Source organism: Mus caroli, chromosome 9 (assembly GCF_900094665.2).
Source record: "Mus caroli chromosome 9, CAROLI_EIJ_v1.1, whole genome shotgun sequence".
Taxonomy (NCBI): domain Eukaryota; kingdom Metazoa; phylum Chordata; class Mammalia; order Rodentia; family Muridae; genus Mus; species Mus caroli.
Window position 1 is genome coordinate 51181746 of NC_034578.1, and position 17100 is coordinate 51198845.

Consider the following 17100-nt stretch of genomic DNA (forward strand, 5'->3'; position numbering starts at 1 on the left):
AAAAGGAAAAGGAAAAGGAAAAGGAAAAGGAAAAGGAAAAGGAAAAGGAAAAGGAAAAGGAAAAGGAAAAGGAAAAGGAAAAGGAAAAGGAAAAGGAAAGAAATCAATTTTCAATTTAAAAAAAGATGAATTGATAAATTTTAAAAAGAGCCCAAAAATGTGGTGGCTTTTTATAAACCAACTATATTCACAAAACCAAACTCTTCTTAAATGCTTAGCATAAGCAAGGTGTGATGATATATATGCCTATATTTCCAGCACCTAGGTGAGGCAGTTCAAGGTCAAACTTGGCTATGTAAGATGTCCCCCCCAAATATTTGTCACCTAAGAATTTTATAATCTAAAAGTACTTGAGTTAACTTTCATATCTCATTTTAACAGTGCACTCAGCCTGCTGTGATAACCAGGGTAGTAGGTCTGTTTCTCTCAAGGATGCCCACCTCATAACTCCTGTTTGCCAAGCCATTATGACATGGAGAGACTTCAAACTGCTGAGATGGAGGGGGCTCACCCTGGATTACTCATGCAGGCCACTGTGATCCATAGGCCTTCTATGAGGGAGGTGGGAGGAGATGACAAGAGAGGTGCCCAGCACAGACTGGCCAACTTCTAAGATGGAGAAAAGTGGCCAGAAACCAGAAAATGCAGATATCCCCTAAAAGTGTGTCCAGGCCAGGAACGGATTATATCTGGAGTTTGCAGAGAAAATGGAGCCATTTCCTGAAGTGTTAGCTTCAGTCTCCTCAGCTCTGAGGCATGAATGATAGTATTACCTTCCTGTTAGGGCTGCTGGGAAGAGTCAATGAGTAAATGCTTATGAAACACTTAGAACTGGGGCAGGTCCACAGTGTCCATTAGACAGACCAGAGCTTGCAACTTAGCCTGCAGACACACTCACTTCAGCTTCATACAATGTTCTTCAATGAGGTCTCAATCAAGAAACTCAAGGAGCTGCCTACATGAAAGTCAGCTTAGTTTCAAACCCTGAGACAGCCTTCCTTGCCAGTTATTACATGGTAGATGTACATATTTATATGCCTCACAGACACACACTTGAGGGTCGGACCTCCTCCCATGTCTATTCATTTTAACACTCTCATCATCTGCAACACTGTGCACTGTTATTCTTATACCATGTCACAACTTACATACAGTGGTCACTGATGGAAATTAAATATTGGTAGATAAACAAATCAGTGAGTTAATGAGGGAAAACACATTACATGTTACACAGTTCCTACTCTAAAGTCTTGCTCTTAGTAACAGAAGTACTTATGAAATCATTGTATCTCCAATCACAGACTTGTGGCTTATTTAATCATAGTCATCCTGAAGTGCCCCTACATACTTGATGAATGAATAAATCTAGCATCACTGGCAGAGATTCAAAAGTTTATGTTTTAAGTACTAAAATAATTGATAATCAGATAAAATTATAAATTAATATTAAAATATGAAACATTTTTAAATGTCTTTATAAACAGTTGGCTGAATAGAATCTTTTCTTGATAATTAGTGTACACACATATACATTTGCCAATGTCTGCACAAATCTATTAACATTTAGTTATGTCTTTACAATAATTAATTCCAAATACCCACTGCTATATAATGTGGAACACTGCTATTTTGGGAGGAGCAGGGTTGTGACAGGGTCCCTCTATATATCCCTAACTCTCCTGGAACTCACTAAATAACCAGGCTGCCCTTGAACTCTCAAAGTTCCACTCTCTGCCTCCCAAGTGCTGCATCATCGTGCATGCATCACCATGACCCCCAGACCTTGCTAATTTATTTACAATTACCTATAAAAAATTATCTAAGCTAAAATTACAGTAACCCCACATTTGATATATCTCCAAATTAAATAATAAATACCTTCCAAGTATCTTGCCATACCAGAACCATGAACACATTAGAAACCTCAGCATCATGTCTTCGTATATCCATATTCAACCAACTCCTAAGTCTGTTCCTCTTCCCTGGTTTATGTGGACTCCAGCTAGTGTCTGTCTAAGCGTATTTAGTTCACCTCAGCACACTCCTCACTCCCATCATATTTCCAGTGCACACCCGCTATAAACCATCACACAAACTGATCACTTGGCTTCCCTACCCAACATTTTCAGTGTCCCCAAGATCTACCTCTCCATCTACATAAAAATATTCAAATCTTCTCTATGTATGTTATGGTGGGTGGTGGGGGAGGGGTAAGCTGGACTTTACCCAACAGCTTCGAAAAATCTAATTTTGAGAAATAAGAAAGCATATGCCAACTTCTTGCCCTTCTTACTCATGATTAGTAGAGGAAGTAGCTAGGGGAATATACAAATAACAAAAAAGAAGACAGGATAAGCACAAATGGCAGGAATGTTACAGACCATGTTACACTTAGTGCAGACAGAAATAAACACAAAGCCCAGAACCCTTATATCATGGCACTCTGAAACACCAACGGCTCTGGATTCTAGGACTCAAAGGGCTCCTCGAGCAGCTCCTGGTGCCAGGTCTCCCCTGGGCCACCAGGAACCAGGAGAAGCAAGGAAGGACCCTCCCCAAAACTCTGAGAAGGCGTGACCTCTGACACCCTTGACATCAGGTTAGATAGATATGTGTCCAAAACTAACAAACAACAGATTTCTTTTAATACATGAGATAAAATTTTTAAAAATTGGAAGGAAAAATACATAAACTCACAATTACAGTTAAGATACGTTAATGTCCTCTCACTGTTTGATAGAACACTTACAGTCCGTAAAGATGCACAAGAACTCAATGCAGCATCCCTCAAAATAGGATCTGAGAGTTCGAGAGAGCAGTTTTCTCAAGCTTCTGAGATTCGGGAGATAAACAAATGTTCCCATGTCTGAGACAGCAGAAACCTGCAAGACGCTGGAAGGCCCCTTTCCATCTCTACTGCAGCAGTAAAGAACTACCCAGAAAGGAGACTCTGACTAGTGGGCACAGCAGAGAAGAGATCGCCCCCTCTCTCAGACATGTCCAGCTACTTGCAAGAAATGCAGAGAGAGGGGCTGGAAAGATGGCTCAGGGGCTAAGAGTAAGAGCACCAACTGCTCTTCCAGAGGTCCTGAGTTCAATTCCCAGCATCCACATGGTGGCTCACAACCATCCGTAATGGGATCTCATGTCTTCTCCTGGTGTGTCTGAAGACAGCTATAGTGTATTCATATACATAAAATAAATAAATAAATCTTTAAAAAAATGCAGAGAGCTGCACAGTTGCAGCTTTTGTGAACACCTGAGCACACACCTGTACACAAACCCACATGCACACACTACATATACATATAAAAATGAATCAAAACAAAAACTTGTGAGAATGGACAGATGCTCAGTGGTTAAGACCAGTGACTACTCTTCCAGAGGATTCAGTTCAATCGCTAGCACCCAGATGGCAGCTAACCAGCTGTGTGTAACTCCAGTTCCAGGGGATTGGATAAGAAATACATCAAACAAAGCATCCATACACACAAAATAAAAATAAATAACCTCAAAACAAATTTTAATTTAGAAAATAAATTTCAAGTTAATAATCTAAGCTCTTCTCCCATAAGGAAAGAAAACCCAGGACAAGTAAGACCTAGGAAACTACAGATAATGGGGATCCAGAGCCTGAACTGACCATCTTCCATAAGCAGGCAAAGCTTCCAGTGGAGGGACTGGGACACCAACCCAGCTACAAAATCTGAAAACTAAAGATAAAAAACATAGGTAAGCTGCTAGCTACAAGATGTGTTGCGGTAATGTGGCACAGAATTTGTGGGAGTGTCCAAGCAATGGCTGGTCCAGCTTGAGACCCATGCCACTAGAGGGAGCTACGGACCGTGTCTGACACAGCCCAGAGGCTGGATACCCCAGAGACCTAGAATAAAACCAAATACATCCAGCAAAGTAAAGAAAGAAAGAGGCAATGAAATGAATCCTAATGATACTCTGCTTACTCTAGAGCCTAGCATAATTGTCATTAGAGGCTTCATCCAGCAACCTATGGGAGCAGATGCAGAGACCCACAGCCAAACATTAGGCAGACCTTGGGGAATCCTGTGGAAGAGGAGGAGGAAGGATTGAAGGAAATCAAGGACACCACAAGAAAACCCACTGAATCAATAAACCTGGGCTTATAAGGACTCACGGAGATTGAACCGACCTAGGTCTTCTGAATGTATCTTACAGTTGTGTAGCTTGGTATTCTTGTGGGACTCCTAACAGTAGGAGTGGGGGCTGTCTCTGACTCTTTTATCTGCTTCTGGGAACCTTTTCTGAAATGGAAACTTAAGGGTTCTTTGGAAAGTCAGTTGGATGGTGTTTTGCTGGGGCACACACATGAAGGAACGTTTCATTAAAGTGGACACAGGTGTGAAAGGCTAAGGCAGACTCATAAAGGAATGTTCTGCTGAAGCAGACACAGCAGAAAGGATGTTCTGCTGAAGCAAGCACATAAAAGGGCACAAGATGAAGGATTCTTTGCTAACAACACAAATGCACTGCTCTGCCTTACATTGCATAGCTGAGATGCACTTGCCGGGATGCCATAGAGAGAAAGGCACCAAAAAACGTCTGTTGGTATACTGCAGGTTCTTGACACTTCTGCAGACTCAGGCTGATTGGATGCATGTGCTGAGGCAAGGCACATGGAGGACACGTGATATTTGGAGGGTATAAACAGAACTCCATGAGTGACAGAGAGAGTTTAGCTTGCTGGTAAAGCTAGCTGAGCAACACTCGAGAGAGAGGCACAGCCGAGAACTTCTCCTGGTTTTCCTGTTGGTCCCTCCTGTTGACTCATGCTGAGGCTGAGGCCTGCCTGTCTCTGCTAGGTCATGTCACCACTGTTGCTAACCTGACTCTGCCAAACTGGACTGCTGGTGTAGCCATGAAGTGTTTACGAGTGGATGGAGCTGCTGCTGCCTGCTAACCTGAGAAGTGAACTGCCGATTTCCAAACAGCACAGATGGAAGTTACTCCAAAGAAACTTTCTAAACAGGTCCATTCCCCTGCCCACACCAACTCCCAACCCCCTATCCTTTCTTTTCCACTACTCTGGTTAGGGGTGGGCTACAAGAAAGGTTAAAGTGTTTAAGAACCATCATTAAAAATAAGGTTTGAAAAAATTAAAGTTACACTTTTCCTCCCGCTGAGTTGCCTCATTCAGACTTAATATGAGGGAGGTGCCTAGTCTTTCTGAAGCTTGATATGCCATGTTTGGGTGATGTCCCTCGGAGGCCTGCCCTGTTTTGAAGAGAATTAGGGGAAACGTGGATCTGGGGGAAAGGGAACAGGGGGGAAGGGGGACTGACAACAGGGAAGACAGGAAACTTAGGTCAGGATAAAATATATGACAGAAGAATAAATTTAAAGAAGAAAATCCTAAAGCAAGCAAAAGTTAGGAAATAAAGATAAAAGCAGACAAATCAATAAAATAAAATAAAAAAACAACAGAGAAACAAAAGGTTCAATGAAACATGGCTCCTTGAAAATACCAAGAAAACTACCCAGGAGGAATCAGTCTGGAGAATGCTTGCCTATTGTATGCAAAGCTCTAGTTTCAATAGCCAGCAACACATAAACTGGGCAACACTCCATTTATGAAAGAAATAATTATAGCACTTAAATATTCATAAGGACAAAAGCCTTTTTAAAAACCCTCTCAATACAAACAAACAGCAATAGTTAATAAACTCATCATAAAGGCCAAATAATGCAGGCCATAATGCAGGACTGAAACCCCTAAGCCAAGAGGAGTCACAGTGACTAAAGTAAAACTAGACCAATGGCTACTTTTCAAAAACAAATGCTGAGAGGCCAAACCTACTCCATCTTGGAACCAGACTCCATCGAAGGAAGGAAGGAAGGAAGGAAGGAAGGAAGGAAGGAAGGAAGGAAGGAAGGAAGGAAGGAAAAGAGAGAGAAAGAAAAGGCCTGAAAACTTGGCCCACAGCTGCACCCAAGCTGCACCCAAGTACCAGGGAGGACTACACGGCTTGTCCTTGGCCAGAGTTACTCCCTAGCTACTTCCTAGCAACAATCAATCAAAGATTAGTCTGATTGTTCCAGATGTACTTTCAGACTGTTCATGATTGTATACGTCTTGCTTCAGAGCACCCACCTGTCAGCTTATAATAGATATTCAATTAGAGGCTTGCCAGGCTGGACTGCTGCCCCCTCCCTTACTTCCATTTTATAAAACCTTGTCCTGATGAGAGTTCGGGGCTGCTTCATCAAACCGTCCTATGGGTCAGCAGTGAGTAAGCCCAAACTCAAGTTTGTAATAAAGAGATCCTAATGTCTCCTAATGCATCAGAGTCAGCTCCTTGGTGGTCTTTTGGGTTCACAAATGCTGCCTGGCACAACAAGGCAAGCTGCTGATGGCAAAGGCCTATAGTCCCAGCCACCCAGTGAGATGCCAAAGCTTTTAAATTCAGACTCCGTTTTAGAGAACCTGACCTAAGTTCGAACTCAGGTAGACTAACAGACTGGTATCTAGCATTTGTTTCCAAGTTGGCCCCCAACAGAACCTGAGCCTAGCTCTAGTCTCTAGGCTAATTAGTCCCCAACAGAGCAGAGTTTCCAGGTTATGGCCCCCCAATCTCCAGGTTACACCCCCAACAAGACCCGCATTTCCAGGTTATACCCCCTAACAAAACCAATGTCTCCAGGTTATTCTCCCAACAAACCTGCACAAGCCGAACCCCTACCTAACCAATGCAGAGGAGAACAGAAATTAAGTTTATGATATGACTCCCAGCACCAGCCAATTATGTTAAAGGCCACAGTATCTTTCTAATTAGATGCTTGCACACATATTCCCTGCTTGCTGATTACTATAAAGCCTTGCCCCATAGACATTCGGGGCTCCTCCACCACCAAAACCGTCCTGAGTGACAGTGGTGCATTGGGGGGACCCAAATAGCTTGTGACTCCCTGCTGTGAGTTGCATCAGATTGGCTCCCTGGCACAACACCAGGAGGCTAAGACAGGACAGTAAACTGTTCAAGACCTGCCTGGACAGTCACACGGGAGGCCAAGGCAGGAAGGACAGTAACAGGTTCGAGGCATGCCTGAGCAATTTAGTGAGACTATCTCAAAATAAAAAGAAAGGGCTAGGAGATAGCTCAGTGGAAGCATGTCTGCCTAACATGTAACAAAGTCCTAAGTTCAGTCCCTGTTATCATTACATTTTAAAAAGGAAATAGCATGCTTAGAGAAGCCAAATTAAGAAACTTGCTATCTATGTTGTATAACTGATGTTTTGTATCAAATGGTGTGGGAGAAGTAAAGTGTGGTGGTCCACACCTACAATCCCAGGACTCAGAAGATAAGAGGTGATAGTGTAGGAACTCCCTGGGCTGCAGAGCAAGACCTTGTCTCAAAATAGTATCATGCATATACATTTAACTTCTTTCGTTTTATGTAGAAGATTTGGTAGACAGGCTCCTCCAGAGAAACTGTTGGAACATAGTGGGAAAACTATAAAGAGTTTAAAGGTATACTGCTAGACTCTATTCAAACCTCTTCTGCTTAGCATCTTTAATTGACAAACATAATTAGCATTAAGTACAAAGCAATATCAAAAACACTGAATGTAAGATCTAGATTCAAAAAGACAGTAAAAGGTTGAGCTATTACTATAATAGTGGAAATATGTCTACATTTGAGTCCCAAATTCAATTGTACACGTATACAATGGAATAAATGTGAGTTACTCACAGAAGAAGACCTTGGGGCACTTAATTGATGGTCAAGTAAATGTGAGTCAGTGACTTGCAGAGTGTGTGGGAGTGACAAACATACCAGTGACAGATTTAAGAGGCTGTAGCACAGCTCTATTCCTGGCACTATACAACTCCAACATGCTCAGGTTAGCCAAGGTCAAATGTAAAACAATTAAGAAACTGTTAGGGTTAGCCAGGAAGTGGATCTCTGTGAACTCAAGGCCAGCCTGGCCTACAGAGTAGTTCCAGGACAGTCAGGGATACACAGAGAAAACCTGCCTCCAAAAAAAAAAAAAAAAAAAAAAAGGTAAGGAAGGAAGGGACAAACAGACTGATGAACGGAGGGAGGGAAGGAAGGGGGGAGAGACAGACAGACGAACTATCTATTACTATCTATTAGGCTGAAGACATGCTCGAGTGTGTGAGTGTGTACAAGTGCAGCTGCAGAGCCTGGGGGCCTGAGTTTGGACCCCAGTCCTGTGTAATGCTGGGTGTAGTGGTAGCAGTGCATCACTAATAGGGAGGACAGAAGCAGAACTGCCGGACTGTGGGCCACCAGCCTAACTCCAGGTTCAGTCAAAGATCCTACCTCAGGAAAGAGGGTAAATAGTGGCAGAGGATGACAACCAATGCCTTCCTCTGGCCTCTGTACACACAAACAATGGCACACACACACAGAGAAAGAAAGAAAAACTTGTGGTCAGATATGAAACAAATTTTTCCTAAGGGGAAAGAAAGCCCAGGTTATCTGTGGCACTCTCTGTGCCAAGAATGAGACGTACTCTAAGTAGAACTAATTAGCCATGACAATTTGTGAAAATACATTGAATTTCAACTTAATAGCAACATTAACCCACAGACAGCATGATCTGTACCAGAATCAATTCCCTTACTGATGGTCAGACAACAGATGACAGCATAAAGTAGTCTGCACTAAAACATCGAATGGCTAGTTACAGTAGCTGACCTCTAATGCACTATCCAACTCTATGATGCTAAGTTTGCAGACTTTGTCCCATCCAAATATTAACCATGTCAGACCTCATTTAGCCCTCACCATCAGAAAAAAAAAAAAAGCAGATGAATTTAGAGTATGATATAGCACAGCTGAGACCTTCTCTACACCAAGAACCCAAAATGCTTTCCCACTATCTTTAGAACAAGTTTTGTATGTGTATTTTCCTATATCCACACTTATTTTCACACAGGCAAACACAAAGGCATCATCTTTCCAAATCTTCCCTATTTGTCCAGAACACAGCAAACCCAGTCTTCAGTAGAACTTTCTATACTCATCCTAATTGGATCTCTCTGCTACTTTACAACTCTTCTAGTGCCACATTTTTAGCAATCAATTGAATAGCACCTGAATACTTCCTCTTGCCTTAAACTCTTATCTTTTACTAATATTTTCTCTTTTGTTTTTAGACAGAGTCCCATGTGGCTCAGTCTGCCTCAGAACTGATTATATAACCAACGATAATCTCAAATTTCCTGATCCTCCAGTTTCTACTGTCCAAGTGCTAGAATTACAAGCATGTGCCACCACACCTAGCTATTAATAATTTCTTTTTCAATTAAATTAAAATTTTCTTAAAGGTAAACACTATGTTCTGTGTCCTCTACACATCAAGTGGTACAAGAGACTCAGAAAGAGCAGCTGGTGCTCCAACTTCCCTTCCTACTCACTGATGCCTCGGTGGAGGGTCCAGCAGCACACTGCAGTGCATATGCCGAGGTCAGGACAGGCTGCAGGCAGTCAGTTCTCTCCTTCTACTTTGCTTCTGAGGCGAGGTCTCTTGTTTCTGTTGCTGTGCTGCCTAAACAAGCTTCTAGCTGATTCTCCCATCTCGACCTCCTATCCCACCATAGACATGCTAGCGTTACAGATGTGAGCCTCCACATATGGCTTTTCATGGCATCCGGGGATCTAAGTCAGGCACTTGGGCTTATTACAGGGCTGATGCTTTTACTCACTGGGCCATCTCCTCGGCCCAGTATTTGGTATTAAATATTGGAAACATTTTAGAATAGGCACTTTATAGAGATATGTCTTTATCAGTAAATGGAAAAGTCAATGTTCAAATCCAAATACTGAGGAAAATATATGACTTCTAATCTCCTATATGACTAGAATGAGGGGCTACTGCCTTATCTATGTATAAAATATATAGATAATATATTCTAGCCACAGAATATTTTTAAATGAGTTAGACTTAGAAATATTCTAATTTTCTAATATAAACCACTAGGTAAAGATGCCTTAAAAGTAATATTTAGATACCCAAACTAGGGATGGAAAGGGAACTCAACACTTAAAAGCAGACAAATTTGGTTCTCAGCACCCATACTGGATGGTTCACAACTGTCTGTAACTTCAGCTCCAAAGGATCTAACACCATCTGTGGACACCTGAACACACGTGTCATACACACACTGAAACACACAAATACCCACAAATACACATTTTTTAAAAAACTTTGTTTTTAAAAATCTTTTTAAAAGAATTAAACTAGAAAGTCATTATTTTAGGGAAATGACAAAATATTTGTTTCTTTAGATGCTAAATGCATTGGGGGTGGCATTTTCATTTAAGTTTTAATTTGTATACCTTAGAACACTAATAAAGAAATAAATTTGTGTGTGTGTGTGTGTGTCTGTCTGTCTGTCTTATTGTCTGTCCTACACAGCCAAAATACATATTCCCATTCCCCAAACACCAACTAACAAACCATGGTCTTAGGTGAAGTAAAGAGAATTTATTAGCTTAGAAAACATTTTGAACATTCTTACTGAGGCTTCTGGGTCTGACAGTTCATCTAATAATTTTCTTGCATCGACCACAGCTTGATAGAGTCTCAGATTTTTGCCATCAGATGCGACAAAGCAAGCACTTGCAGAATTGCAGTATGTGCCTGGGGAAGAAGATGAAGTCTTTGGGTCACAGTGTGCGGTTTATAACTATCATCCAGAATCATAATTAAGTGAATATAATAAGCTTACTAACCAAATATATAAACTTATTAACAAAACTCAGTAGAAAAACTATAAAAACCTTAAAATTCTAAAGATAAGCACATACAAACATTCTGCAACCTATTAAAAAATATCTAAGAGCTGGAGAGATGGCTCAGCAGTCAGATGCACCAGCTACTCTCAGTGGAGCTTGGTTGGACTGCCAGCATCTACATGCTGGTTCACAACGGTGTGTAACTCAGTCCCCTAAATCTGACACCCTCCTCTGATGCTGATGGCACCAAGCAGGCATTTGGTGCACAGACATATATACAGGCAAAAGACTTATACACATAAAATAAAAGTAAAATAATTTTTAAAGGGCCAAAGACTTATACACATAAAAAAATAATTTTTTTAAAAGAGCTTAACTGCGGTAAACATAATCATTTTGTGAGCCAAGCATGATGGTACCATCAGCACATGGGAGGCAGTAGGATCTCAAGGTCTGAGGCCAGCACAGTCTACATAGCACGTTGCAAGATACGGTGGCTCAAAAGAAAAATAAAGAAGAAAAAAGATTTTGTTCATAAAAAGTAATAATTTTAAAACTTTTATTCTCTGAGTGGTGGTGGCACATGCATTTAATCCCAGCACTCGGGAGGCAGAGGCAGGCAGATCACTGAGTTCAAGGCCAGCCTGGTCTACAGAGTTCCAGGACAGCCAGGGCTACACAGAGAAACACTGTCTTGAAAAAAATTAAAAAATTAAATAAAACAAATAAAAGCTTTTATTCATTTTATAATTAAATAAATACTTACCAAGACAGTAACTAGGAATAAGAGTTGGAAGCCATGCCACATTAGAGAAGGCTGAGGTATGTAAAGAGTTAATTCGAGCCAATTCTGACACTCCTCCAGTATATGACAAAGGTCCAATGGGGTCTACACGCCACAGAATAAGTTCACTGTAGATTGCATTTGGGTCATGAAATGTACGGGTTGCTGCATTTCTCAGAGGCTGTTTTGATGAAGCTTTTGTGTGTTTTACAGGATCTATTAATCTATTTAATTTACTATCGGAGTCCCACTGACAGTCTGATTCAGGAGTCAACAGAGCATTATGATGGGAAGATGTCAGCAAGAGGGGTAAAACAGAATGGCATGCCAGGTCATTGAGGTGGAATCGGTGACCGCAGTATCTGAATTTGTGGGACACAGTCAGAACAGTGGTAAAGGCTGACTTGTCAGCAAACGTGACTGCCCACTGATTCAAAGACCCATCTATGTGTTTGGAGACCATCATTACCGTAGGTGCTAAAATGTTCATATCGGTGCTGTGGGATGGAGAGTGTAGCTGTGATCCGTGGGAACTATCTACAGACAGCATCTCTTGCTGGGATGGGTTGTTGTATGAATCTTTTGTAGCATTCACACAAGCATACATCATGATGTTTTTACTAAGAGAGTTGGCGTCCCCAGAGGGAAATGCAACAGGAATCCGAGAGGAAAAAGAAACCTGAAAAACACAAATTGGTGATTCATTATAAGGAGTTTGCCTTCTTTCAAAAAGACTGCCAAATACACTTTTATTTTCGAAATGCCAAATCCTAGCCTCCTAGCAAAGAAAAAACAAAAAACAAAAACATGTTTATCCTCTGTATAGTTTAATTCATCAATTTATATAATAGATCAAAATAACCATAAGCATGTACTTCAATTATAATAAAGCTAAGAGTGATAGCATAAAAGAGCAGCTTGCTTTGGCTTCTAAAACTGCCGATGAGCACACACCTATAACGTCAGCACTTGGGAGGAGGAAGGAGAATCAGGAAGTGAAGGACATCCATGACAAGGATGGCAACATGAGACCCTGTCCCTTAAAAAGGGGGCGGGGAAGAAGAGGAGAAAAGGGAAAAAACTGAAAATAAGAACACATCATATTTTCAAAATAGCTCCCTTAGTTGTACTAAAAATATTACAATTCTCAGAAAGCATGAGTAGTCGTTTAAATACTCAGTGTTTTTAAAAGAGAAAAAAATTCCTTTGAATTTCTAATTGTGCAAAATGTGTGGTACTGATCCTCTTTGAAAACAATGTTTTTTCTTAGTTGCTTATAAAAACTAAATATTTTAGTAATTCTGAAACTCTGGGAAGTCTATTAGCACTTGTTACTTTAAATCTATAATCGTGAGGTAGGACCACCACTGCTGCTCAGAGGAACCTGCCCAGAGCCCTCAGGACACAGGAACTGAGGGGCTGCCTGGGGTACAATTAGAAAATCAAAGGATTTTTTTTCTCTTTTAAAAACACTGAGTATTTAAACAACTACTCATGCTTTCTGAGAATTGTAATATTTTTAGTACAGCTAAGGGAACTAGGCAGCCCCTCAGTTCCTGTGTCCAGTCTCCGTCTGTGCCCAGAGTTGATCCTGTGCCACAGAGCTACAGACATAAATACTACCAGGAGAGACAGGGTCTCCCAGGAGTGCCTACACACCTGCAAGCACAGGTAAGACCACCTCTTCTCTTCAAATTCCTGGCCCAAGAGGGACCTCCCAGAGTCATCAGGACACAGGAACCAAGGATCAGCTGGGGACAGGATCCTTCTGATCTCTGTCTGCACCACCCTGTACCACAGCTCCCCATACCCAAATTCCTCCTGAAAAGAACTGGAATATTGACACACAGGCTTGCAGGAGGAACAAGTCAAAGTCAGAGACAGCAAGATCATCTAACACCAGAGATAACCACATGGCAAAAGGCAAGCGCGAGAACATAAGCAACAGAAACCAAGACTACTTGGCACCATCATCAGAACCTAGTTCTCCCACCACAGTGAACTCTGGTTACCCCAACACACCAGAAAAGCAAGACTCTGATTTAAAATCACATCTCAGGATGATGATAGAGGAATTTAAGGAGGACATAAATAACTCCCTTAGAGAAATACGGAAGAACACAGGTAAACAGCTAGAAGCCCTTAAAGAGGAAAAACAAAAATCCCTTAAAGAACTACAGGAAAACAAAACCAAACAGGAGAAGGAACTGAATAAAACCATCCAGAATCTAAAAATGGAAAAATAAACAATAAAGAAATCACAAAGGTAGATAACCCTGGAGATAGAAAACCTAGGAAAGAGATCAGGAGTCATAGATGCAAGCATCACCAACAGAAAAAAAGAGATAGAAGAAAGAACCTCAGATGCAGAAGATACCATAGAAAGCATCGACACGAGAAAATGCAAAGTGCAAAAAGCCCCTAACCCAAAACATCCAGGAAATTCAGGACACCAATGAGAAGACCAACCCTAAGGATAATAGGTATAGAAGAGAGTGAAGATTCCAAAATTAAAGGTCCCGTAAATATCTTCAACAAAATTATAGAAGAAAACTTCCCTAATCTAAAGAAAGAGATGCCCATGAACATACAAGAAGCCTACAGAACCCCAAATAGATTTGACCAGAAAAGAAATTCCTCCTGTCACATAATAATCAAAACAAATGCACTAAACAAAGAAAGAATATTAAAAGCAGGAAGGGAAAAAGGTCAAGTAACATATAAAGGCAGACCTATCAGAATTACACCAGACTTCTCACTAGAGACTATGAAAGCTAGAAGATCCTGGGCAGATGTCATACAGACCCTAAGAGAACACAAATGCCAGCCCAGACTACTATACCCAGTAAAACTCTCAATTACCATAGATAGTGAAACCAAGATATTACATGACAAAATGAAATTTACACAAAATCTTTCCACAAATCTAGCCCTACAAAGTATAATAGATGGAAAACGCCAACACGAGGGAAACTACAACCTGGAAAAAGCAAGAATTTCTTTCAACAAATCCAATAGATAAAAATTAAAACAACCCTGAGATTCCACCTCACACCAGTAAGAATGGCCAAGATTAAAAACTCAGGTGACAGCAGATGCTGGCAAGGATGTGGAGAAAGAGGAACACTCCTCCATTGCTGGTGGGATTGCAAACTGGTACCACTCTGGAAATCAGTCTGGCAGTTCATCAGAAAAGTGGACCTAGTATTACCTGAGGACCCAGCTATACCACTACTAGGAATATACCCAAAAGATTCTCCAACATATAACAAGGACACATGTTCCACTGTGTTCACAGCAGCCTTATTTATAAATAGCCAGAAGCTGGAAAGAACCTAGATGCCCTTCAACAGAGGAATGGATACAGAAAATGTGGTGCATTTACACAATGGAGTACTATTCAGCTACTAAAAACAATGAATTCATAAAATTCTTAGGCAAATGGATAGAACTAGAAAATATCATCCTGAGTGAGGTAACCCAACCCCAAATGAACACACATGGTATGCACTCACTGATAAGTGGATATTAGCCCAAAAGCTCGGAACACCTAAGATACAATTCACAGGTCACATGAAGCTCAAGAAGAAGGAAGAGCAAAGTATGGATACTTCGATCCTTCTTAGAAGGGGGAACAAAATACCCATGGGAGGAGTTACAGAGACAAAGTGTGGAGCAGAAACTGAAGGAAAGGCCATCCAGAGACTGCCCCACCTGGGGATCCATCCCATATACAGTAATCAAACCCAGACACTATTGTGGATGCCAACAAGGGCTTGCTGACAGAAGTCTGATATAGCTTTCTCTTGAGAGGCTCTGCCAGTGCCTGACAAATACAGAGGTAGATGCTCTCAGCCAACAATTGGACTGAGCACAGGGTACCCAATGGAAGAACTAGAGAAAGAACCCAAGGAGCTGAAGGGGTTCACAGCCCCATAGAAAGAACAATATCAACCAACCAGAGCTCCCAGAGCTCCCAGGGACTAAATCACCAACCAAAGAGTACACATGGTGAGATTCATGGCTCCAGCTGCATATGTAGCAGAGGATGGCCTTGTCAGTTATCAATGGGAGGAGAGGCCCTTGGTCCTATGAAGGCTCTATGTCCCTGTGTAGGTGAATTCCAGGGCCAGGAAGCAGGAGTGGGTGGGTTGGTGAATGGGGTGAGGGTGGAGGGAAGGGGAAGTGGGGAGAACCAGGAAAGAAGATAACATTTGAAATGTAAATAAAGAAAATAACTAATTAAAAAACTATAATCGTTTTCATCAGGGAAATATACCTGAACTTGTCTAAATATTCCAGGGTTATATTCATCCAAATACTTTACATGCCACACTAGAAAAGTCCCATCTACAGGGTGTATCGTGAATAACATGTCAGGGTTCTTGTTCCACTCTGTCAGCAGCGTTTCAATCTTCCGATCCAGCAGTACTGTGGGCAGTGGCAATGAGATGCTAGGTCGTGCATGAGTTCTAGGACTCCCCTCTCGTTCTCCATCTTCATGTTCTGATGATCCTGTACCTGCCTCAGATTCTCTATCCAGAGATAATTCTAAATCAGAAAATATATTTATCAGAATATATACTACATCCTACTATAAAATTCATTTAGAAACTATGAATTACCTTTACAATTTATGGTCAGCAAATGTATTTTCTTGTCCAAATTGAAATTACTATGTCTACTATTTTTAGATAAATAAAAATTATACCATATTTTCATTATTAAAATTATAAAAAATTATTTCCCAATAAAGAACATGGCTTCCAAAGTAATACATTATTCAAGGTACTGTAATAAGATACTATATGATGCATGCACAAGTTTAGCTCACAGGGATAAGTTTACACACAGGAACAGCTCAGTCATAGAGTCCTTGCCTAGCATGCATGAGTCCACATCATAAGCAAACAAACCATCAGCTAGAGTTAGATGGTGTGTGCAGGAACAAGCACAGTGCCTGTGAGAGACGACCAACACTTACAGCAGAGAAAAGCAAAGTGACAAAGAGAAGGAGGAAGAGGTCAAGCTTAAAGAGGTCCCAGGGACAGCTGCTATCCCATGTGAGAAAACACCATGAGGGATACAAACCATGGTCCAGTTTCATGCGTAAACCCCTCTCTCTCTCCTCCTGTGAGCGCTCCTCATCTTCTCTATCTGCATCATCACTTTCATGATCTAATTGTTTTTCAGAAAGTTTTCGTAATTGGTGCATAAATATTTCAGTTGATGATGTAAAATGAAATTCCTTGTTATTTAACCAATGAACTACAAATCCTCCATTGATATCATCAATATTAAATGCAGTGCCAACCAGGACATTTGGAATATCTGTAGAAACAAAAAGATTAAATGTTCAATATGGTGCTCCAATTTCTTTAAAAATACAACAGGTGTTCATCATGATTTGTCCTATATTTACACAGAGAAGATGCTAAAAAAAAAAAAAGTCAGTATGATTTTACCAATAGTGACTGTAAATAGTAAGAACTAGTAGCATACTCTTACATGGAATTAAATGACACAACTAATTTCAAAGCCAAATATAACAACACATTGCCCTTCTTGAGTCT

General features: G+C 40.9%; 1 protein-coding gene across 2 annotated transcripts in view; it reads right to left on the reverse strand.

Annotated features, from left to right (window-relative positions):
* Positions 1-17100, reverse strand: part of Dmxl2 (Dmx like 2) — a 141593-nt gene that overhangs the window by 70765 nt on the left and 53728 nt on the right. For both annotated transcript variants that reach the window (XM_029481293.1, XM_021171445.2), the window contains exons 10-13: positions 16619-16858; positions 15807-16078; positions 11510-12206; positions 10527-10648 (exon numbers count right to left, since the gene is read on the reverse strand). In XM_029481293.1, the coding sequence (XP_029337153.1) occupies positions 10527-10648; positions 11510-12206; positions 15807-16078; positions 16619-16858 (1331 nt within the window). The remainder of the gene's footprint in view (positions 1-10526; positions 10649-11509; positions 12207-15806; positions 16079-16618; positions 16859-17100) is intronic.